Source organism: Rhipicephalus microplus, chromosome X (genome assembly GCF_043290135.1).
Source record: "Rhipicephalus microplus isolate Deutch F79 chromosome X, USDA_Rmic, whole genome shotgun sequence".
NCBI classification, from domain to species: Eukaryota; Metazoa; Arthropoda; class Arachnida; order Ixodida; family Ixodidae; genus Rhipicephalus; species Rhipicephalus microplus.
The window spans coordinates 125,564,430-125,590,363 of NC_134710.1; the positions used below are offsets into that span (position 1 = coordinate 125,564,430).

Consider the following 25,934-nt stretch of genomic DNA (forward strand, 5'->3'; position numbering starts at 1 on the left):
TCGTCCGTTCGCTATCGGATCTGCACCGGTGTCGTTTACGCGCTCAGAATCCCACACCGTCAAGTGTTCTCGAGAGAGTAGCGGCCACATAGAGCGAGCGCATCGACCGCGCAGAGAACGTTTGCAGAGCTCTTTTGCCCGAGCAGTTGGTCGGTAGCTGTGTTTGCAAGGACTGTTCACGTCGTGTTCCACTTAACACGGTCGGAGGCCCCCCACAGAGTCGCTTAGATTTGACGCCACCCTGTGCCAGGCAACTCTCGTGCAGAGTGCAGCGAGCCACGTGTAGAAGATGGGCCGAGTTCGCCAGTTCCGTTCCTTTTGCGGCATCGATGAGGTGTCCGCCACGAGCAGCCTGTGGAAGTCCATGGTGGCCGAATACATCGGAACAGCCGTGATCGTCCTCATCGGCTGCGGCTCGTGCATCAACTGGGGCTCGCCCGAGAAGCCGCAGGGCGAGGCCACCATGGTGCAGATCGCCATTGGTTTCGGTATCACCGTGGCCAGCATGGTGCAGGCATTAGGCCACGTGAGCGGGGGCCACCTGAATCCAGCCGTCACCATCGGGATGCTGTTCGTAGGACGCGTGTCGCTGCTGCGCAGCTTCTTCTACCTGTGCAGCCAGCTCATCGGAGGCATCACGGGCGCTGCCATCCTGCGCGCAGTCACTCCGGAAGCACGACACGGAGCTCTCGGCGGCACGTCACTAGCCGAGGGCGTCACACCGCTCATGGGTCTCGGCGTCGAGGCCTGCATCACCTTCATCCTCGTGCTCACGGTGTTCGGCGTCTGCGACGCCAACCGGCTCGACGTCCAAGGCTCAGCGCCACTGGCCATCGGTCTCTCCGTCACCACGTGCCACGTCTTTGCGGTAAGGCCCTGCTGCTGCGAATCATTGAGCACGCGCCGATCTATAGCCACATTCTGCATAAATCATGGCGTGGCGCACATTTAACAGCCTTTTCAAGGAGTTTCAACGTGAACGCGCGCTTATACTGCATACGTTGGCAACAGTCGCTACAAGTGGCATATTTGTAGCCATTGCTGTCAGCTCCTCTTAATGGCTTAAAGTAGCAGATAATGTGTTGTTACTGATTTCTAGTTGTGTTCCACTGTTAGTCACATCGCGAACGTTTCAGTGGTCTGCACAACAGCTCAGGGAGCGCTAACACGCATTGTGACATTAAACGTACCACTGCGCCAGAGACATTCGACTGGAATAGAAACTTAAGTACTACAAAAACATGTCACGTTTAAGCGTTGCGCAGGGAGTTGGAAATGACCAACCATGACACTAACGAGCAATCTATTTGTGTCGTCGCATTGTGGGTACATATTAAAGGGCTTCGTACGGTTGAAAACTTGAACTCATGGGGTCGTGTGTTACGCTAAAATAGTAATAATTTGTACAGGACAGTAATGAACATCCGTCACTCGTCGTCTAAAGACCACTGCTTCAAACGATAAGTCGTAAAGCACCTTAACTTCGAAGATGCAGCCTTAACACTCCCTCAACAGCACCTCGAGCTATTCGCGTAAATTTGGTGGCGTATATTAAACGGAAACAGGTGAACATTTTAAAATTCCACTGAACTAAATTTAAATTTACATTGAATCTGGAAGTATATATATCAAACTACATTTTTCTTCATTATTCAGTGGCAGAAATGATTGACTGGGTTTTATAAAAGAAGCTTACCGTCACAGGTTCCCGCAATAAATAAATAAAGGTCGGTCTGGTGAATCGCAGTATCATTGTATAAATTCTCTTTCGAGCCCCAATGCGATAAAGATTTTCTTCAATCATGCGTAATAAATTGAATACACGCCTTGCGAATCACTCCGAAAAAAAAAAGGAATTGAATTTCTCCGGTCAGTTGCACTACAGCACTCCGGGCCATATGCGGCATCAACGCCTTGTCATGTCAACCTCAAAGCGGAAGCTGCTCTTCAAGATGTTTAAAATTACACACAGTTAGGAAAGTTGGAAGGCTGTTACGTGGAACGTTAGTCATGGCGAATGACTTTCGGCCTTGTCTTGATTCACTAAACAGATCAAACAGCGTACTGGATCTTTACGATGCGCATGTTCTAAATTCACTGAATCTAAAATTATCACTGTATTGTTTAGTGCGTCTTTTTTTTATCGTTTACGGTAAAGAGAACATCCACGGTAAACACCCCCTTCTCCTTCGAATATAACCAACGTTTTTCGAAGAATTGACCCGTAGAAGATGGCGTGACCTAAGTGCAAAGACGACTCTGAAGAAGATGATATCCTGAAAGGTACCTACGTCCATGTGATAGAGCCAGACATCGCAAATGCATAAAATAATTTCACTGGTATTATGCTATCATCCATTTATAACCATCAAACCATATAGCGCAGCTCCCTTGCCAGAAGTAGGAAACATGAGGCCAGTGATGTCATTTTCCTTGGTTTGCATAGTGAAATTTCATTTTGCCGCGAGAATGCTTAGACGAGTTCGCGATAGAAAAATTTCCTCCTAAAAGTTACGTACAGGCGCAATTTTTTTTGTCGTAATCTACAAATAGGAGACGCAAAGCAGGGGGCGGCCTGTCACTTGCACCTAAGTTTCCCGTTGATGCTGCGAGTGAGGTATACTCTGAATTTTCTGATGCCCTTTCTGATCTTCATGTCTTGCGTCGGCGAGGACGCTGAACGCCATAAATCTTGCTGGAGTGCACCTTGGCAGACGGGCCAAGTAGGAAGCTGCTCGCAATGCTCTTTTTTGCTAATGCCCACAGAGTTAATAGATTCAGCTTCGCGTGTAGGCACTTGAGCTGCTTTCTTATGCACGCACACAGAGCCGGGTGCGCCCCATGTGTATGCGTGTGTGAATGAAACAAGGGAGGCCTGTTGCTGCTTTCTCTGTGTGTGTCTTTCTTCCAGCAAATGCATGTCGTCTGGGTAGAAACGCATTCCTCGCAAGCACGCAAGTGGCCTTGTATACACAGTTTTCAAGGTCAATCGAACAAGTTTCTTGACCATCAGCAATACGAGAAAAAAAAAAAAAGCCCGAGAAAGAGACACAGAGAGAAAGAGAGAATTATACTTATGCCATTTATTTTCGACGCAAGAGCAAAAAGACGTGAGATGATGTTTTTTTATTATTGTAAACAAGAACTAATTCAATTGCGCGTTAAATCTTTAATGCGATGCAGGAAATGAGCGTCACAAACAGCATGTAATTGCCGAAGAGATGCTAGCGACCATGGTTTCACATTATGAAGGCCATCGAGTACTGTCGACGATTAACCACACAAGGAAACGTTAGGCGCCTATTAACCGAATCGGTCATCACCAGCTTTATCAAAGTCCGCTGCATAAGTGTACCAAAAGCCGTATAAATTCCTGATAGTAATGCCCCAAGTCCACTGCTGGATGAAGGTCTCTCCTTGTGATTCCCAATTTGCCCTGCCTTGCGTGAGTTGAGTCCATGTAATGCTTGCAAACTTTTTCATCTCGCCTAACTATCTGGCACTGTCAGGTGCGTTTTCCAGCACTCTATATCCATTCGGTCCCTCTCACATGCAATCACAAAAAGTAATTAGCGAGGAAGACCGGAAATTCTCGCAAGCTCCAACACGGGACACTAGTATGGCACGTTTCAGTTTTTCCCCCCTCAAGATTCAGTTTTATCATGAAAATGTTCAATAACGTGTGAGTAGGAGAAAGATGGGGTGGGGCGTGTCTGTTACGATGGAGAGTGCAACGGACTATAGACAACGTGAATAATAAAAAAAGAACCTTGATTCAATGAACACGCGTGAATGACGCCAGTGGGGAGACAAAAAAAAATAAAAAAGAAGTCGTGGCCGTCACGGGAAACCCAGAGAGCCCCAAGAGACGTCGTCTCAGCCTCCTCAGCATTCAGCATCTCACGCAGTATTTCGCGCATCCCTTCGTGCGGCCTGGAAGTCTTCAGCAAGATGACGCCCGCAAGGGGTGTTTACAAACGTGACTCGTCTAACCCCTGTCTAGTGGACAGTTCTGCCAATTTCCCCCCCCCCCCCCCTTTCGCTCTCTTGGAGCTTTCTTCCTTTGCCGTGGCTAAGCTTTGACGCGCCACACAAAAGCGTCGTTGGCAACGCTTCCAGGCCGGCGACCGAAAGTGCTAGGCCATCGGGAATCGACATCGCGACGATCAAGGTCTTGGGAGAAACCTGACTGCGGCCTTTCCGAGACAGCGCTTAACTACTTTGAAACGCGATGAACGAAGCGGCCTAGTTTTGTCATTGGGTTTATCCGCCAACGCACTGGTCATTTCAATGTCATTGTAAGAATTACGCAAGGAAAATTTCCCTACAATTTTAGTAGCGTCCACGGGTAAATTCATGTGCCGATGTTGATGCTCAAATCACCCTGCAAGTGATGATTCCACATACTTTTCAAAGCATTGGTATCATTAGGCCCTGCGCAAATTCTCACGTTACCCAAGTCCTTGAATTCTCACTGGTGTGTGAATACCTTCGCGGTGATTGCTCGAATGCTTCATTCCAATTATGACCTCTCGAGCACGTCCTGCTTCTTGCGCACGACTAGGTTCACGAAGAACCGGGACAAGAGCGCGTGTAATATTTATTGCTCGAGCAATTGGCCTTCCTTAGTTGCACTTACATCATGTTTAGTCACCAAGCCGGAACAAGCGATGATTCTATTGGCGGCTCTCCCACGTATCGTGTAGAGAGCGTCGGCAGTGCGTTACGAGGGTTGTGACCTGCGCAGTCACGTGGGGTGATGGAGCAGCTGCGACTCTAACGCGTATCGCACACATCCGACGGGCACGTAATGCGCGAACCGTTCCCCGACACGACCCTTGGCTGTGCATAGGGGCGTTTTCAAAGAACGAGAAATGGCCTTCCGCGCAGCGGCTAGAATACAGAGAGTTACTCCACCACATATGTGACAGCGCACAAGAGTGCCGTTGTCATTACTTGCAGAGATATCACTTCAGTCTATCCCAATTATTCAGGAGGGAAATTATTTTCTAGAGGGCCCACCGAGGTGTTGATGGTTTTAACGTGGAACTGCTAACCAGGAGGTCGTAGGTTCGCTTCTTTGCCGCAACACATTGATGGCAGCGAAACGCTCGCCTTTACGTTTGAATATAGCTGCACCTTAAGTACCTACGGGTGGTCGAATATAATACGTAACCCCACAACCAGCGTATTATTGGCGCGCAAAATTCCACAATTTTGTTTAATTTCTTAAGGAGCGCTGTTGTGGTCATCAATCGCCACACACTCAGGAAATGTTTCTTGACCGATGGTTCAGCGCAGTGAGGTGGGAACGTTTAACGACGCGTCCCATATGGTGCATCAGGTATGCTTATATATAAATATGAGTGAAGTCATAGTAGAAATCAACAGTCTTACGTACGTATAACGTTGCGAATTGGTACGGTATGTTTTTTTATGGAGGACAAAAGCGTGAAAGTGAGGTTTGATGGGCATGCGATTCACGCGATATGAACGAATGCGTACACGTTACGCACTCAGCATCTCCATAGTCTGTGGCGTGCTGGCAGTTTGCTGCGCTAGACATTGGAGCTGCAGAGGGAAACTGTCACTCAAAAGAGGCGCCAGTTTCCTTTGCAGTCAAGTGCACATCCATTTCAAATGCATCGGTAAAAAAAAAAAGTGACCACGCCTTCGAACATCTGATGAAGCGCGTGGGGTCGGAGCTAACAGGCAAGGGAAAATATAACGGCGATACTGCGCTGCGCAAAATCTTGGTCTGTGCGCTGCAGCCTCCACGCTCCTCTCACTCGCTTGACAGGAAAGCCTTGAAACACACTCGGGTTCTCCCAGCTGTGCGGACTGCGCTGTATACAGTGGCGCACAATGAAGGACACAGTAGGCTATCAAAAAAAGAGCTGCTTCTGCGTGTATCCAGTTGATGGAGCTGCAAAGTTAGGTCGGGCTATGCACTCATAACGAAAAAGACTTGCCGAAGAGCAGTTTGCGCCAATATATGTCGACACTGCATGCACAGGTTTGCCGGAACACATTGAAACGCACCGCGTTTTCCCCCGTCAAGGCTCATGGACGCATGCGTGGATGGGGGTTGTTTCATATAGACATTCGGTTGTACGGGATTCGTCCGCCAGTGTATAAACGCACAGTGCTCTCTGCATCGAGTAAAACTAATCGAGATCTTATAAAGCGGATACATTGGCCGTGAACTAAGTTTTGGCGATGGACGCAGCACTGGCGCACCTGCGACACGACCTTAAACGATCTCCTGCTGCTTCCTTCACGACTCCGTGCCTCCGAAACTTAAGCGGAGTTCACTTGAAGACCGAAGCACCGTCTCGCACGTCCGGCATCCACGCCTGTGGTGCAGGCCAAAGGTCGATAACTTATTGATAGCCGAAGCGCGTCCGGATATATGCGACTGAGCGGACGCGCCACTCTGCCTGTCCGGGTGCATAAAAGAACACGCGCATTTGTCGTCGATCTCTTATTTTTTGCCTTCTTTCTGCAGGGCGAACTCGCGCTGACAGGAATTTATCGCGCTTAAGTGAAGCCGGGCGCGGAGCGTTGTTGATGGCTGAACCGGTCCGCGGCTGCTTACATGCGCTGCCCTTTCCAACCATTCACCTAGCGCGGAATGTCGGGCTGCAATAGCAGCGGGGGTACCACACCATTCGCGCGGGTCACCGCTGCTGCTGCTTCACTGCGGGTGTCGCCTGCATGCGTTCAAGACTTCATTCCCATAACCGAGTGTGACCTCGCCAGGGTTAGTGCACCGGCCGACTGTCATGGTAGTGCACTCGCTCACAAACGCAGTCATGGGTGGGAGCTTTGCATATGCTAGCGTTATCGTTCTTTGTGCTTTTTTTTCTGAGGGCTGTAGACAGGGAGGAGGCAGAACAAACTTTTGTGCAGTTCTTGTCTAACAAAATAGTCAAACGTCACAGTACTGAATGCATAAGGCAGCGTGCAAGGGGACACAATTACTACAAACAGAAGAATTACAACTGTAATACAGTTTCAGGCAACTACCTCTTACAGCTAAGAACCATTTCTCATATATAACAATTTTTTTATCATGAAAGAACATCAGCCAGATTAAACGGTGAGGTTATGCGGGAGGACGCAGCTAACGAATAAGCAGGGAACGAAAGCGATTCCGCGGGAGAGGTTCGACATTCCACAAGCTAGAAAACCTGGTTTCCATTCTGAGCCATGACCGCCGAATTTTGATTCTGGCGCAATGCAAGAACATGCGTGTACTTAGATTTTGAAGCAGGCTAAAGGAAGGGGCCCCAAGTGTTTAAAATTAAATTGCATTCAGTGGCTACACAGCAATTCTTATAATCATATTGTGGTTACTAAATTACTATTATTCAACATTACAAAGATCAGGATGGCTCTGATTAGTACACCGAGGTGAATGACAGAAAAGGATCCATCAGGTGAATACTTCTGAGCGAAAGATTCAAAGCCGCGGAAAATGTAGCCGAGGTTCAAGGGCGAGTGTTCGTGTCGTTTGTTCGCATAATGAGGCGAGACGACAGAGGCGATAGTGTGTGACAATTTTAGTCTGTAGCTGCAAGAGACGAGGTCAGCCTAAGCCTGGACTGGTGTAATAACACCGGGGAGGAACTGCATGCCAATAGGGCAGAACAGTAAAACACAGAAGTGGTGGCATTTATAAAGCGGCGGCAGAATTATTTAGCGACACATAGAGCAAACGCCCTCTTTTCATCCCATTTTATACAACGAGTGACATGTCTGACAGTTTCGGCCAGTATCCGGGTTGACAATGAGGACTCGCAGGTGCAGACTAACCCTTTATTTTCTCTTTGGATAAAATTGTAGGGTATATAAAACGGGAACACAAACAGTGAACTCCGATGAGGGTACACAATAAGGGCGAGAAATAAACTAGTGTTACAGTGCGGGCTTGTTGATGTGGCATCTTTAAATGAAAACATGACAGCCCCCTGGGCGGGGAGGTAATCGAGATCTTTTCACATTACCACATATTTTTTTTTCGTTTTACTGGTCAGCATGCATTATTATTACAGGGCACGACGTTGTTTAACAATACGTCCAACGTGTGGTAAGCTTCGTCACTCAAGCAAACCACGCGTGTCGATCCCCACGGCAACGAATTCATACGTGCACAGCACACAATTCATATCGAACATAAGAGCTGCGGTTTCAGGCGCGAATAATTTTCAGGGTGCAATCATGAGTGCTATGTATCTACACCTTCAGTACGGACACGGTAATACGCGGGTGTTTCAACTGCGGAGGCTTGGACTAAAAGTAGCGGACGACGTCACAAAGCTTATTGTGACATATTAAGCTACGAGTTATTCGGTGAAATATAAAATTGGGGGGGGGGGAGACGAGTGACACATACTATAGGCGCGATTACGCCATCGGTCGGGCGAACGGAAGCATACTCGTGTGCAGAACATCGGTCTCGCCCCCCAGCAACTGCGGGAGGGTGTGTGGGCGTCCTGCCCGTATAAGCACACGCTGTAATCTAATCTTGTTCGTCGCCGCCGATGTCGTCTCACACTAGCACACTATCTGCCTGAAGAAGAGATTTGTCAAAAGGAGCCTGGTACTCCAGTAGCGTGTTGCACGACGCAAGCTTTTATGCACGCAGTGTAAGCGTGCGTGTGTGAGCTATTATACAAAGACATGTTAGAAATACTACAAATTTTATGGCGGATGTGGGGTTTCCTGCATAGGTATAGGGTGCCATGTCCCGAAGCGACGCAAGTACATCAGAGACCCCGTGATGCAGGGCTACAGCTTCATTTTGATGCGCAGGGTATCTACAATGTGTTTTCGAATACACGAGCGTTGGTGTTTTCCGCCTTTATGGAAGTGCACAAGAATTCGAACTCTTAACTTTGAGCTCAGTACATCTGTTTCGAAAGCAAGAACAACTAAAGGAACGGGGTGCACAAAGAGCAGGCTGGAAAAATTAAATGTCTCGGCTGACTAAAATTGGAAGTCCTAAAACGTATCTCGCTTGTGTCCTTCAGACAGATTTAACGCAGTTCTTGCACTTATAGGGCACCGGATGTCCGCAATGCGCAAGACGCCCGTGATCACCAGGTGCCTTGGCCCTTCATGACTCAACATTCACTCAAGCGATACACGTGCAATGGCGCCACGCGAATAAGACAATGTGGGAGCGTCGCTCTGGTACAGAAATTAATAATAGCGAAGAGAAGAATTCGTACGATGCCCTCCATGGTCCATTTATGTATGACTTGAGAAGCGGTAAGAAATAGCACTAAGCGACGACAGTTTAGCAAACTTTGTTTCCGCTGTGTAATCGTTCGCAATTCGTGCGTCATGTATAGATACACGCCAGCACTTATTGTTACTTAAGCAGTGCTGCTGAGACCCGTAGAGGTGCGCACGATTTATGTACGACGCAGAGAAAAGCAACTGCCGACGATTACAGCGGCAAAATTCTATCAAGGCAGAGAACGAATGCCCAAGGTAAGGGCAACTCTTCTCCACTGACTCGCCGTTATTATTTCAGTTATAAATGGACGCCCGCTTCACGCGGGGCCACCCGGTAGATGGAGAAGAGCGAACAAGGGTTGGCGTGCGGCCACTCCTGACCAGCGCGGTCACGGACCCAAACTTGCAGGACCACTTCCGTGCATGTCCTCACGTAGCACTGCTCCTCTATCTCGCGGCTACGTTTCATTATTCGTGGTTTCCTGGCAAAGCCTGCGCGATGGTCCCTCCTCCCGACAAATTGGGCTGCAACACTGCCCTGAGCGGAGGCGCGCACAGTGTCGAGCGCGAACAGCCCACGCTATTTTCCCCTCTCTCGCACCATCCCAATCCATTCGTGGCGACCGCTGAGCGATGATGCAGTCCCCTCACTGGTTCCACTGCGAGCACCAACAAGTGGTGGGCTCAGAAAGCGCGATTAGTATCTTTTGCTGCACTTCCTATAGCGAAATGACGTCCACTCTACATCATCGCTTGATGGCTTTGAACACCAACCGTGAGCGGTAAAATGCAGGTGCGTGCCCACGAGCCAATGCGTGCTGCTGCAGTGCACAGGAACGCGCCGCTTTTCGGGCAGCAATTTTTTGTGTATTACTGCTGTATACTCTGTAAGGCAGAGTGCTAAACAACTGTCCCAGTTACTGAGGTCTCAATAAAATGTCCCATCAAGTTATAAGGTGAGAACATTTCCCTTATCTGAAAAAGCTTGGAACCTGATTAATGGTTCGTAAAAGTAGTGACCATGAGTGATTAGGAGTGCAAATATCAAATCAAGTGGGCTTTGTAAACCAGTAAAAAAGGACTGGCATACAGAATACGTGTATCTCTGTGAACGAGATGACTGAAGACAGTGAAATATGGCACAACACAGAAAGGTATCGTCGTGCCACAGTCTGAGCAGGGATTGCAGTAGGAGTTTTCGAATGCAGTTTAGACATAATTTTTGTGGTCTTCCTTACTGAAACGGCCTAAGGTGCAGGGTTGTCTTAATAGAATTTGCGTATGCTTGAAGCAGCTTTTAGCTTCAGTTGCCATTTAATCTGAAGCACATTCGTGAGATAATAGAATCGCCAAGATTGGTGCAGCAAGCTTGCTGGTTAGGTTCAAGGTCCATTTACAACTTCATTTCTATTAGTGTAAACAGGAAGCGAACAGAATAAGCCAAAGTCTTCAGCAACTATATGCAGGGTGTTTCCGATAACTACCCTGCGGTGCTTTCTCATTCCGGGAATAACTTTTTGATGCTAAGCCCGACTAAATTAAAAAAAAAGCGCATTGAACTCTTTCTCGTGAGCCCACTCTTTCCTCCTTGCAAGTCCGATGACCGCTCTAGCTAAGCAGCGCACAACCAGTGGCTATTCGTTTCGAGAAGTTGCTCTACAAGTGCTCGGAAAAAAACCGTCAATTCTAAGTCACATGACAGGTAAAGCCAACTGCGCGCGGCCATTTAACGGAGGTGATTAACCATGCTGGTTTTCCGAGAATATTCGAACGCGTAAAAGCGCTCCCCTTATTACGGTTCATTGTAACATGCAGACCGGCAGCTCGCTGCCGCGGTGACTCTGTCATCGCGTGCACCGTGCCATTAGTTTACCATGCCGGAAGAACCCTGCTGCTGGTTAATGAAAGCCCGTCGGGGACTGAGTCAGCGTAACCCAGAGAGGCACGCGACCAGGTCCCTGGAAGGGAGTGAAGGGCACGCTTCTCGGAACAAACGCCATTACGAAAAGTTAATCAGGCTCATGAGCCACTCCCGCTGAGACCACATCTCTGCAGATATATGGGACCAGTTTTAGGCTCTTACTGAAACAAAGAAGGAAGATTACAACGACGCGTGCCATATAGCATCCCAGCGTTCGAGAAGCAAGGTAGATAAGGTACGCACCAGTGTTTGTAGACAGGGCGCGCATAGGCAAGTAGTTCATTTCGTGGAGTGGGTCATGGCTGCCGCGATGGCGTCCGTTTACGGTGCTGACCGAAAAAGAGACGCACGAGACCCCCGCTTCAATATTTGCGGCTGCCGCAGGCGCTTCGTGGTCGCCGCCCTTCACCAAGCTCATCAACGGGCATAGAGTGAAAGAATTCCGCAAGCTCCGCGACACAGATACAAGTGACCGTGATATATACGTGAGCATGCGCCTCTGCGCGTACACTTCGCTCTTCCGGCCTGCGAACATGCGCGTGGCATCTTCTCGAGCCGAAAGCAAGAAACGATCGTCACTCAAGGTTCTCCACTGCGGATCTGTGGAATTCAGATCCAAATTATCTGTGTCCCACAGGTACGCCACATCATGAATTGCATGTTTGGCCCCTTTAGCGCGTTTTGTAGCGCTGTCGTAAGATGACATTTCGCGGGAAACGCATCGCCAGATACACTGCCAACCCCAATTGAAACCGAGGTCGGCATTGCCTTATTTGCGATGAAGGCCCCCGCATTACCGCCACACCCACCCTCCCCTCCATTGATGTCTGGAGGCGTCAGACAGTTCACACCTAACGATTTTGTATTAGGAGTGCAAATGCTGCCAGCCCTTGAGAGCCCCGGCATGTGCAACGCGGAATATCATTTCTTGAAACCACGTGGTTCGTCCTTGACATCATGCTCGTCTAGTTCAAGAACGCTTTCACTCGGCTGTAGTTACACCGCACCCATACGCAAGCAACTGTTGTCGAATAGTGCGGTATGTATTTAAAGATCACGTTTTAAACAAAGAAATCGTAATAAAAAGCACTGACGTTATTATATATTGAGTGAGGAGTACAAATTCCCTAGTTGTTTTTTTTTTTTCATCCTGGCTTAAAAGCCGAGTGAATTGACTGCATGAGATTCATCGTTATAATCTGTACATGCCCCGCATACTATACACACCTCACAAATGACACCCCCCTCCCCCTCCGTTGGTACATTACCCACGACTAAGCCTGTAAGCAATAATAAATGCGAGTCTTCACCTCGAGCATTACACCAGATGTCGCAACCAACACCCCAGCCAAAAGGCACCTCGTACCGATGTCATCATTTCGTTGGAAGGGACACCACTTTCCCAGTATAATGCGCGTATGTGTACAGCGTGAAAAAAATTAGGGAGGGGCCGTACTTGTTCTTGTTGGGGGTTTGTAAATATTCCAAGTACAGGGCTTGCGTGCTCACTATTACCAGGTAACGGCAAAGAAACTTATGGACGTTTTGCTACGCCGTAGGTAAGCAGGGACGTCATAACAATAAAGACAATATAAAGTCGCGGCGAAAGATCATTCCAGTTAACGATAGTGAAACGGAGACATCTGACGGCGTTCTCAGAACCATCTTTTTTATGTAAGAGTGTTTCATATCACCTGCACTTTCACGTATATTGGGGGCAGAAAGGGCTATGTGAGCGGGCGCAGTGGGGCAGCATTCTCGAAAACATAGACAGAGGAGGAGAACTTGGAAGCATGCAGATATGAGCCATCTAGTGATGGTCTCTCGATGTGTCACTTCAACCGGCTGCGGTCGCATGATGGAAATGTCGACCATTCAGTTCATTCGCAACGGTCCCGCTAGGCCCTCTGTATTGTGTCTATAGGGATCCGATAGTATTGTTAATTAACCACTATGATGACCGAAATAGCTGTTTTTTGGGGGGTCTAGTGAAACACACTTCGGTTGCTGTCTACACAGTGTGCACATGCGTCACGCAGCGCCCCTTCGTCACTTCAGAAATGACATGTCTGAGTAACGTATACCTACTCGCTCTGTTGCGGACCGCTGCCGTGTTGTTTCCTCGTGCTTGCGCCCGTTCAGTTTTGCCTCAGGATGCAAGTTTGAGGAATGATCAGCTGTTCGTCAGGCAAGTTGATTTACATGAAGAGGGAGCAAAACGTCGGGGGGTTTTCTTTGCCGAAAGTTATTACCTAAAATTGAGAATGCACCTTGCGATTTTCGACAAGCACCGGCGTGTTTGGCTGGCGCAGATTAACAAAAGCCGCTTGAAGAAACTCGATGATATTTGCGTCTTCAAGTGTAACTTCATTACGGGTAATTGCCATAGCCAGTCACTTACCTGCAAACAGAGATAGCTTACGAAAACGCTGTACATACAAACTTGTCCGCGGCCACTGCGTGCACAATCAGCGTGTCAGGGAGGCGGTTAAAATCGTGATGACCATCGCGGGTATCCAAGCATTGCATTGAAACATTCTGAAAATGGATGTGAAATAATCTTTGTCGCTCGAGCACGGTGGGCTTTCCAGGCCAGAGGGTTCCTGGAATAAGAGACCATCCCACCTTCACTCACAATCGTTACTCAATAAATGTTTTCTCTCTCTTTCTCTCTCACTTGCAGTTTGAAGTATGGGCGATCGGTTCGAGTTGGGAAGTCAGGTTTTTTTAACATTAGTCGATTGATTCCCCGAAACAGTCTCCATAATTTTCAGGGACTCCACTGTACGTTAGCGCTCAACAACAAAAGTAAAATACAAAGAAAAAAAGTGTCAAGACATACGCGAAAAATAAAAAGTGACCGGCATTACCACTGCACGCAGCATGCGAAGTCTCTACCTCGCAGAATATTTTACTCGGCTGTTTCCACAAATTGCTATTAAAGAGCCTCAACATCAGCACTGTTTAAAATAATTGGAGAGCTGCGCTACATGAGCTACTTTAGTGGCGTGGGCCGCGGCGATGTATTTGAAAAATTATCAATATTACATCGTCTGTAAACTTGCCTAGCTCCACACGATGACTCGTTTTCGACGAGAGCTGCTGTGCTTCTCTCATCCACTCTTAAAATTACGGCTCGAGAGACTTAGGGCTTTCGCGTGTTCTCGAGCCACGCAATTCGTAGTGAAAGCGAGATAATGTGCCCTCGTAGGTCGTGGTGGGCAGCCGGACTACGTGGTGGCTGGTATGCGTGTCACACGTCGTGATTTTCTCGTCTTTTATCGAGTGAACAAGCTCGGCCTTCCTGATCCGATCGGCTCGTTAAAGTACGACAAAGAAAAATTGGCACATACCACATACAGTGGGAATCGATGATATGCGAAGCACGAATGAGGAAGGTTGATTTGCCACTTCAAGATTAGCACAACGTTACGAGGCGGACGTAAACTGTGCCGTACATGACTTCCATGCCATGATTATGTTTGCGCCTGGCATTTGTGTTCGCCGTCCATTCACGTCACGTAATACCAAATTTGGAATATATGTGCAGTTAGCGAAACGGCCACGAGCGCGCTATGAGTGTAGAATGCAATCCCGTTTTACATGACACGCATATCATCATTATCATGTTTGGACATGTCATTTACCTTCGTCGTCTATTCACGTCCCGTAATACCAAACTTCGTTTATGTGAAGCCAGCGAAACGACCGCGAGTGCATCACGAGCCTCATGTAGCGCATCGTGTAGTCATGTTCTCACGTGACACGCATGTCATAATTTCCACGTGAAGGCCTGCCGCTTATGTTCGCCATGCGGTCATGTCATATGATACCAGCTTTGCGATATGTCATGTGAACGAAACCACCGCAGGAGCAGCAAAATCACGACATGTAAATTATGACAGTCATGAAATACGCGTCATGATTTTCATGTTATGACTAGTCATTTATGCTCGTCATACAGTTATGTTATGCCATAAAAAATTTGGTATAGATCCTATTATTCAAACGGCCAAGAGAGATAAAAGTCGTTGGTGGCTAGACAGACAGACAGACAGACAGACAGACAGACAGACAGATAGATAGATAGATAGATAGATAGATAGATAGATAGATAGATAGATAGATAGATAGATAGATAGATAGATAGATAGATAGATAGATAGATAGATAGATAGATAGATTCAAACTTGCTGAAGTTTTCGAAGAAATGCTCCGCATTTTAAATAGCACGGCTTCTATTTCATGATCGCGCACAGAAACAGATGACGCGCCCTCAACAAACCACGATGCATCACGCGAACTGCTGTAGACACCCAGGGAGATAACCGGAATGGCGGGAGAGGGCGACAACGGTGGAAGTGTTTGTTGTTATGATGGGTTTAACATTCCAAAGCCACCATTTCATTATGAGAGACGCCGTAGTCGAGGGCTCCAGAAATTTCGACCACCCGGGGTTTTCAACGTGCACCCAAAGCTGAGCACACGGGCCTACAACATTTCCGCCTCCATCGGAAATGCAGCCGCCGCAGCCGGAATTCGATCCCGCGACCTGCGGGTCAGCAGCCGAGTACCTTAGCCACTAGACCACCACGGCGGGGCACGGTGGAAGTGACATCACATGAACACTATGTATACAGATGGTGCTGCCTTCTTCGCTTAGAAGGATAGTCGACTCAAACGCCCACAAATAAGTGTAGAAGCGCGTGCGATGGGGATGGTGGTGGCATGCATGATGAAAAAAAAAAAGAACAGATATTAGATGATGACGATGGACCACCGAGTATGTGAGCTGTCGTATACAGCCCATATATACGGCGGTCGCATCATTGTCTTATCTGACGAAAATGGCGAAGTCGACGGCAAGAAGACGTACAGATTATGGTTTCCTTGAGCGAAATTCCAGAATGTACCAAGACGAATTGTAAGAGTGAATGAATGAGTCGTGCCGAGACGCTTTGAGCCGAGAATTGCGCAAGAGCTCATCCTTTTTAATGAAGGCTCGAGGTAGCACATCATCTTTTCTTTTTCATCTTTTCAGGAGCATGGCTTTCATTAAGGCCCTCACATACTCGCTTGACGTCACTCCTCAAGTCGCGCGTGTATCTCGTTATCTGTAGAGAACGTTCTTCTGTTGGGACGAAAATTCTCGGCACATGAGGCTTCTTGAAACCGTGTTCATGTGTAAATGAGCCGGCGCAATCGGAGAAGTCTACCACACGAGGTGTCTCAATATCTCTGAACAAATTGCTACCTCGCAAAAAAGGAATAATAATAATAATAATAATAATAATAATAATAATAATAATAATAATAATAATAATAATAATAGAAATGATGGTTAGCTGAAGTTGCACACAATTGCGGGGGTGTTCCCTTGGCGTTCATTCACGCTGAAGCGAAAAGTACTTGACAAGCGGTGTCCTTGAATCGCTAAAAGGGGCGTCTGTGGGGTTTTCTCTCATTGGTGTCGCCCAGCCGTTCGGTTGCCCAAGCACGCGACGCTTGTAAGCCCTTTTTCGCTACGACCACGTTGTTCGTCTTTCCTGGACGCACTCATTCAGCGCCCCACAAACAAACACAGTTGCGAATAATAAAAAAAGACGAGCTTTTCTAGAGTCATCATCGCCTTCCTTTTTTTTTTTTGTTTTTGCGTGGACGACATGTCACCGAGTCGTGGCTAGAGGGACCGGTGCCAAGAGAGAAGACATGCACTCTGGGAAACTTCTAGAGGGAAGCAGTGGTTAGCGTGAATCTGCTCTGGGATGCTGACGCTTGCACAATCCGAGCAGGCTGCAGCAGCTCTGTCCATATGTAGGCTTGCTCACTGCGCAGCCAATCACAATTACTCCAGACAGGTGGACATTAGCACAATTGCGTCTGTGCGGAATGAAAGAAGAGGCTTCTTCGGACGGGGAGAAGGTGTTGCGCTTTCCTCGTTCGTTTTGCGAGCACGATGATTTCACGCATTTTGTGCAAGTTGCACACGAAGTCTGAGAGCGAATAATGATGCACGTATAGGTGTGGTTTTTCGACTGATACAAGGCATAAATAAAAACGAAACAACTAAGTCTGATGACCACTGAACGTGGAGAATGATTACTGCGAGACCAACAGAGAAAGGACGTATACGTGCGAGAGGGCTGCCCCTGTGTAGCGCGTTAAGATCAAATCTGGACGTGATGCAACTTCAGTTCAAACGAAAAGGCGATGAATGGCCTTGATTCGTTGTATAGTTATCAGCTGCGATATAAGATCGTAACAAAACGTTCCCGACGAACGAATGTAATGCATTTTCGTTACTAAGAAATTATGTACCGAAGTAACAGAGCAGCAAACAATTGCTCATTCTTGCTTTTTACTCCCACTCATGGGCTTACTTTTTCTCTCTCCTTTTATTCACCTTTCTGTTTCAAGGTGTCGAAATTTGTGTTCCTTTCAGAACAATTGCTATTGATTTATCTATCGAGTCTCTAGGGTAGTTTATTAGTACAGTTTTAAGTGGGAACTGATGGCTCGCGATCATGACAAACCTCTTCACTATAGGTTTGGTTGTTCTTCCCTGCCGTTATCACCCAATGACGCTTTACCAACGGCTTCACTGCTGGAGCCGTTTCAAAACAGAAAGCAGTTGAACAGAAAAAGACACACAATTTTAAGTCATTCGCTTTGTACCTATAGGTATACAAATGAAAGAAACGGTAATGTCATCGTAAACAAATTAATAAAGACAAATCAAATAAGTATGTATGTCCAAGTCTGTTTCCTAGTAGTGGGCACTACATCATAAAGTTAATATTGCTCCATATGGTGAATGCCAACTGTGGTGTTGACCAAAATTAGCAGTGCTGATTGGCAGCAAGTGCTATGGCTAAATTATTTAAATAAAATGTATTCACACGTTACTGTGAACTCACTGAAAAATAAACAAACAAAACTAACAGCAATGACAAGGTTGACACTCTGAAATGCACTCGCAAGAAATTTATTGCGTTTAAATTTGCTTTTTGTCATTAACAATTCAAACATTCGTCACACGTTTCTGACACGCTGTTTGCAGCCGGACGCTTGAAGGCACAATTACTGTCACATACAATATGAAGTTTTTTTTGTATTTTTCTGCTGTCATTCGTGTTATTTATCAGCAATTTGCATCTGCTCAATGCCTAAGCGAGTGAATTCATGCTATTCAGAACAGAGCAATACATGCCCTGCAGTTCAGCGGTAGTTCTTGGAGGGACTTCGCCGGGCAGTCGATTGTGGAGTCGGTATCACGGCGATTGATAAAATTGCACCTCGCTTCATAAATGACGGCTCTTGAGGAAACTTTCATGCGTCGACCATAGAAAATTCAATGTGATGAGAAGCCCCACCTCCCTTCTTTTCCTTTGACCTTTGTTCGTTCGTACTAAAATTCGCCTCTTGACCGAATCCACAAGAAAATATCAGCCCCAGTTTACCATACTTCTTTCCAGGCATCCTCACTAAATATCGATGGTTCAAATCATGCTCTCTTATCTCTTTTGAGCAGTTACAAAATTCCTGGATTTTGCAAAAAAAAACAAGAAAAGCGATTACTTTGTAAGTGTATTTTACAGAACGAACAACATATTAAACGTAGCTACTTTAACACAACATATCAACATACCTAACATATTCAGCTCTAGTTTTTAGCGGTACGATTTTTTGCGCGTATAATAATAAAAGATGCATTTAGGCCCTGCCGCTATAGCAGAAGGTTTACGTTCCACGTGTCTCTGATGTCGATATCTCTTCTGGTGTTGATGGCATGGGAGAAGGCAACGCTTTCACGCGTGTCACACGTGCGCCGCATACAGACGTGGCCAAGATATTGACATGTCATTTTCACAGCTTGTTTCTTCTGTGAGATAATGCGCTCGCTCTGTTGGGTAGATCACGCTCATCCATACGCCCACAATCTCCGTCTCAACATGCATGATACGGCCAGCGCATCTAAGAAGTCGGGTGCCTTAGGCGCAGTCAGTCACGCGTTCTTAGAAAGAATTAATAAATGATCACGCGGAGGTAAGTCTGTTTACGTAACAAGCTCGCCGCTGTTGCGTCATTCGGATATCTCTTCAGGGCCACCACATTCGACAAAACAGAAGGCTGAATCGATTTGGGACCAGCACACGAATTTCGAGCGCTTGTCTTTTCTTCGGCGCGCTGGCACCCAGCCGCGTCGTTTCCCGCCAGTTGCTGTGGGCGACATTTACGCACGTAGTTCCAGAGGCCACAGCAAAACGCCGCCCGAGTGACATTAAGTGTCCTCGCGCGAGTGGGCGTTTACTCAGAGACATACTTTTGCGCAAGGATTTCGCACGCGCTTTCCCGTCATGATTACTCGGCAATAATGCGATATACCATGCAGTTCTCGATATGAACACTGCCACCTTGATGAAGCAATTGGACGCGTTTTCTTCGCAAAATGAATTGATTGCATGAGCTTTCGAAGACGTTGAAGCCCTTGAACATAGAATAATAGCTAGCAGCACGGCCGTGAAGTGGTGACAACAATACTTTTTTTACAACTATAGCGCTGTCTTACGTGGACCTTCTCGAGGAAAACCTTCGACCGGAAAAGCGAAATCCATCCAAGAGGTCAGCGTGTAACATTCAGGGGGCATTACGGATCGTTTCTGCAGAGCTTACTTCGCCAAGTACATATCCGTTCGTGGCGCATTGTTGAAAGCTCAAAGTACAGGGTGTGCAGCTTTGAAGAATTGGAGGCTTGACGAGTGCAGCGCTGGTATACGACCTCGACCTTCCGTCCGTACTGGCTCCGCTCGAGCGGTAACCTTGGCCGAGCTGCTGACACGGCGGGATTCATCGTTCTCGTCAAGTGCTCTCTGCCTTCACCACCGCTAGCTTACCTTGCGGCGTGTATACCGGCAGTAGCATTAGCTATGCTCATACACGGCCGGCAATAATCCGACGGGCTGTATGCTCAGATCGTCATGAACCTCCTTTTTCAAGGGTCGAACGCCACTCGTGATAAGAAATATCCGCCTGGAAAGTGTATCCGCCGCTGGCGTTTACCTTAGAATTCTATTGTTCTCTCGCGATGGCCTCGTTCATTGGGCTTTTGGATGAGAATAACAGCGTCTGTAATCTATAGCTATTTCGCAATTCCTCGGCTGCTTTTCCATTGCCATTCCTTCTTTTTCTACCTCTATGTCTGGGAAACCCTTGACGAAGCAAACAGTATTTTACTTGTAGTAGCGGGTAATACATGGGCCGTTTGGATACACAACATTTGCGAACGCACTTATTCGTTTCGTGCACGCGGTCCTGCAATGCAGCCTAGACGGCAGGGATCCAAACTGTATAATTGTTTAATAACTGCATTAACTGCGTGCTCAGCGAAGCGACTCCTGTCCGAAGCACACATGACCACAAGGGTATGTTTGTTTCAGCACATAAATTTCTCGCAGTCGTATTTAGTGCCCATTGTTATCTTGCTCTATAGAATTGTTCTCGCAGGCATTGTTATCATAAATTTAGCGAGAGATAAAATACGCATTTACGGGGTCACTAATTGTGAATAATAAGTGGAGCTGAAGGGCGTAAACTCTACAAGCTTCTTGAATATAAACGTCAATAAATACGACGTATCATCGTCATTAAAAATTACTGACAATGTTAGCCTTATCGTGAACACAGACTTGGTGATACTTGAATAGACGTATACGTGAAGGGCGAGAGGCTGTACATCTTTAACGTTACCGCAGTTCCTGCACCCGATTTTGGTGGCGTCACAACTGTTATTCTGCTAATCAGTTATATTGATACCGCATTAGAACAATTTCCCTAAATGATTTTGTGAAGTGTTGTATTGAGCTTGCATCCTTTATAGCCTTTATAATGATACGCACCACTTTAAATATGCGTGGGTGCCACCACCACACCAACGATGACCTTCTCCTCAGCGTTACGTTCTTATACTTCAGATGCACTGGGAATCAGATCTCGGGAATCAAGTTCCCGAGATGATTTTCTTACTACGAACTTTGGGGAAGTACTTCGTAGTCTATGCCACGAGTGCGCTGTCAAATGTACGAAAGATGATACGTGCGTTTTTGTGTCGTTCCTGTTTTTTTCCTCCCTAATTCATAACGTCATTGGAATATGTTATTCGTAGTCTGCTTGTCTTGATGCGCCATATTTTTTGTTGTTGAGTGTTCAGAATATTAACATACCTGACATATTCACCTCTAGTTTTTGGAAATACGATTTCATGCGCGTGTAGTAACAAAAGACGCATTCGGTGGCGGGCCTTGCCGCTATAGCACACGGTCCGTGTTCCGCGTGTTCGAGACGCCTTGTCTCTGATGTCGATCTGCGTCTGTATATGTTGATATCGTTTCAGGTGTTGGCGGCATGTGAGAAGAAGGCAACGCTTTCACGCGCGTGCACACGTGCGCCACATACAGACATGGCCAAGACATGTCATTTTCACAGCTTGTTTCATCTGTGAGATAATGCGCCAAATTTTTTGTTGTTGAGTGTTCAGAATAAACTGAGCCATCAGACGCCGACTGTTCAAATTTTCCGTTGCCTGTGGGAATAATCTTCAAAAAGAAACTAGAACAACAATAAGCCAGTGTGTGTAAATATTCTTAACACTTTGTAAAGTTTTCATTGCGGTTATATGTGGCATACAGGTATACACTTGACGTGCTGAATTCAACTCAGGATAGTTGTTTTTTTAGAGGAATGAGAATCCTGGCAACGTATGTGAAATGAGGTATGTTTCATATAGCAAAATGGTAAGCGTACTATTTTCTAATCTTTTTTACGGTGCACTCATTTTTCGTGTTCTGTCGTTCCAGGTGCGATACACGGGAGCAGGCATGAACGTGGCTCGTTCTTTCGGCCCGGCAGTCATGTCTGGAATGTTCGACGACCACTGGGTAAGCACAATGACCATGATACGTGTTTTTGTGTGACTGGTACAGTTTGGCGATTTGAGCATGGTCACGTACAAAGCACCGTTAGCACGTTCATGTGCCTATCGCGACGACTTTTATTTATAATAATCGTTGAGGTTTTACGTCCCAAGACCACGAAACGATTATGAGAGACGCCGTAGTGGGGGGTTCCGGAAATGTCGACCATGCGGTGTTCTTTAACGTGCATGGAAATAGCACAGTACGCGGGCCTCTAGCATTCCACTTCTATCGTAATGCAACCGTCGCTGCCGTGATGGAAACCGTGACCTTCGGATTAGCAGCTGAGCACCGTAACCGCTGCACCACCGCGGCGGACGACTTGTATTCCATTTCGTACATCAGGTGCAATGCTACAAGAGCAGCGAGAATTCTTGCAGTATACGGGCAGATGCGTTCGCGGCATGGAACAGTTCGATGATTTTACCACCTAAAGGTCATGTTTTTTTTTAGTAGACTGAGTAAGGCTTTGTTTTTAGACTGAGTATTAAATGAATACACTTTGCGCCTTAGAAATTAATGAACCCCGTTATTTACACGACTCCATAGGCTATTCTGGATCACTTATAGCGTCTGTTTTAGTTTGATATCGTCCATGGCCTCCTCGAAGAGTTCGGATAGCGCACAGCCGGAGCGAATCACGGAGGCCACGTTTGCAACGACAAAGTATAGGAGCGAGACGCGCGAACTTGCACATTCTGCTAACCTAAACTTCCAGCATATATACCTCCCACGGTGCTGCACCAAATGAGTGAGTGAGTGAGTAAAAAAGATAGGCAATGGTGGATGATAACCACATGTGTGTTCGGTTGGCTGTATACTCTGCATACACAGGAAATAGGGCTAAAGGTTAGTAAGAAATAAAAAGCAAAGAAGAGGACTAGTTTAACGCACAGAGTTGTCGAAACACTCCAGATACCATTTAGCACTATATAGTGAAGAATAGATGCGGACGAGTTAGAAACAAAAACCCGCAAGTCAAGTTTTCGCACCTCCGACATCAGCGTCACGCGCATACATGTTTCTTGATGCAGTGCAGGCATGCGAAAACGTGGAACCTTGGCAGCGAAGGCAAAGTGGTAGTGGTGTCGAGGAAGGTGGAAACGCAGAACATTTACCAAGAACTGAAGTGCGTTTAGACATCAGCGCTCGACCTGTGACCCCTCTATCGCGAGCCGTTTAAGTACGTCAGCGTTATATATGTGCGCCTCACCTTTCTCGAGAACCAAGCTCACGCCAGTCCCATTTTTTACTTTCTTTGGCAACGCATGCGTCTGACCTTTTCGTTTAAACGAGCCGTGGTGAGGGGAGGATCGGGCGCATCCTATTTTCGTAAAGAATATTATCGCACATCTTTAGGTGTAAGCTGCATGCATTTCTGTTAAAGCTGCAGTGTAAAAAATATCACGAACACTGCTCAAGAACCTCTCTTGTTCCAACACAGAACCGAATAATTGCGCTTCTCTTTGCCAATCGATTGGGGCCCTTAGCAGGTACGTACGTTACGACTGAGGCTGCAGAAACGCGTGACGCATTATTGATACACCCATGGTGTGCCACAGTTGGCTCTTTCGTGACACCCTGTCTGGTGTGTTCACGACCTATAATGGGACCCTGTTTAGCTCAATTAGTAAGTTATTCCACAAAAAGGCAATCATTACTCTTAGCATAAGATGAAGGTTGACAGGCCAGAAAAAAAAAAAGACGCAAAAAACGAGAATACAGACCATGCATGGTGGCGTAGAACCACCTTTGAAAAGCCTGCCACGACGTCTCATATATTTTGATATCATCTACTGGGATTTAGTTAGCTGTTTGCATGGTTAAGAAAATGAGTGTGCTATATTGTTTAAAAGAACCACAAGATTAAATATACGAAGCATTCCAAAGCTTCCTGGGCCGAAACTACCTACAAGAAAGCATAGTACAAATTCGTGTTCCAAAGTTACGAAATAAGCTCTATATAGTTTTCGGAGTGTCTCCGGCTTTTATATAGAAAACGAAAGTCTGATCTTCAATTCCTACCAATAAACCTTGATTTGTCGTGCCAGAACCACGAAAAAGGTGTTTTGAAGGAATACAATATCAAACGAAGATGATTTCATTTCACGGTGTTTAGCGTTCCTTTAACGGACATACATAGGAGCCACACATCGCTTGTGACCCACAGCAGTGAGCGTCATGCACAATGTGCGCGGCGTAATTTTGAACACCAAGGGTGGGGCGAAATTATCGAAAATCACCAGCCACGTTCGAAAATGTAACCTCCCTTCACCCCCACCCCTTGTATGGAGTAGCGCGAATGCGTTCTGCCGCAGCAGGTATGCCATCATGAACCGCGTCTCTCGTGCAGGTCTTCTGGCTGGGACCGATCCTCGGAGGTGTGATCGCTGCCGTGGTGTACGAGAACGTGTTCCAGGCTCCGCCTATCACCAGCGAAGATCTGGACAAGGCCCAGATCATGGCCATGGCCAAGCTTACCAACAAGGAGGTGGTTGCCGATCGCACCACGTCCATCTGAGTGGCACATATGAGTGGCGCCGAGGCAGCCTTCGCGATGCTTTGGTCGTGCACCGCGTGCCAGCTTATTTATCCCCAAGGTGTCGGAAGTGCGGGCTCCCTACAGTGTTGCTTCTTTCGCCCCTTGCACTCGGTTCCTATCATTGAGGCGCAGCGCGTGCGTCGATGAGGCTTCGAGCGAAGCTAGCTACCCGTCATTCGTACGGAAGAGTTCATGAGCTGTAAAAAAAAATGCCCACTGATACCGGACAAGTCCGTTCGGTATTGCGCCTGCCTGGCAGTTGACAACGACCACTAGCTTTGGCCTGTATACTTGTTCGTCTCGCTCTTGTTATTCACCACGTCTCGTGTCATTTTTTGTTTGTTTGTTTACGGTGTATCATTGTTTATCATAAACCAATCACGTCGTCTCTGCAATGTCATGCGGAATTTGTCAACGCTTTTTTACGCTAATTTGAAAAAAAAAAATAAGCTCTAGAGTTTACAAAACCGCGATGCTCACACTTCTTGGCACTCCACAATAAAGGCGTCTGTGAATCCTTTATACAACGCACAGTGTTACGGCACTTCACTGTTTTAAAGATAATAAAATTAGCCATGAATAACAAAAATCTGATGACACTGTTCGAAAAATTCACTGAGCGACTGTGCGCTGAAGACTGCGCTGAAGACAAGGCGTAGGCATTCAGGAAACTCCTTGAGGTATAATACTGGAAGCATCATAGCAGACGTGTGCAGATCATAGTTATTTCAGATGTCACCACAACTCATGAGTGTCGTTCTTACCGGTGGACCATACCAGCACATAAAGCCGGTAATCTTACATTTGTCAGACCACCACGCTCGGTTTCATAGCGGGCAGGGCACAAGAGTAACACATCATTTTAAACCGCATAATTTTCTGCAAGTTCAAAAATAACTGAAGGTTTTCTGAGGAGAACAAACAGTTTGCATACAATGACATACACTGTCGTGCGCATAGCGTGTACCGCGAAACGCTCAGGTGATAACGTACGCCACATTTCATTTTAAGACGGCGTGCATTGTTGGAACTTGTTTCGCGTGCAATTACAGCGAGAATGTTCAGATCATTTGGCAATACTTCACACTTAGCGTGAGAGAGATGTAAATACTGTTTCACTAACCACGTGGACACGCTGTTTACCCTGCAAGTGCTCATGCACGCGTTCAACGAACCAGTGCTGTAATTAATAATTTTGTAATAAAAGAGATATTTAATGCACGAATCACTGTCTCCAGTAACTTTATCGCCTGGA

At 46.8% G+C, this 25,934-nt stretch overlaps 1 protein-coding gene across 1 annotated transcript; it reads left to right on the forward strand.

The window, feature by feature from the left end:
* Positions 1–25,206, forward strand: Drip (aquaporin homolog protein drip). The gene is made up of 3 exons (XM_037427671.2): positions 1–868; positions 22,021–22,101; positions 24,491–25,206. Exons 1-3 carry the CDS (start codon positions 290–292, stop codon positions 24,656–24,658), a joined length of 828 nt encoding a protein of 275 aa, XP_037283568.1. The 5' UTR covers positions 1–289; the 3' UTR covers positions 24,659–25,206.
* Positions 25,207–25,934: the final 728 nt, after the last annotated feature.

Coding starts and splice junctions, on each gene's coding strand:
- Drip (XM_037427671.2), top strand. CDS start 290: ATGGGCCGAGTTCGCCAGTTCCGTTCCTTTTGCGGCATCGATGAGGTG. Junction 869..22,020: donor CCACGTGCCACGTCTTTGCG/GTAAGGCCCTGC, acceptor CTGTCGTTCCAG/GTGCGATACACGGGAGCAGG. Junction 22,102..24,490: donor GAATGTTCGACGACCACTGG/GTAAGCACAATG, acceptor TCTCTCGTGCAG/GTCTTCTGGCTGGGACCGAT.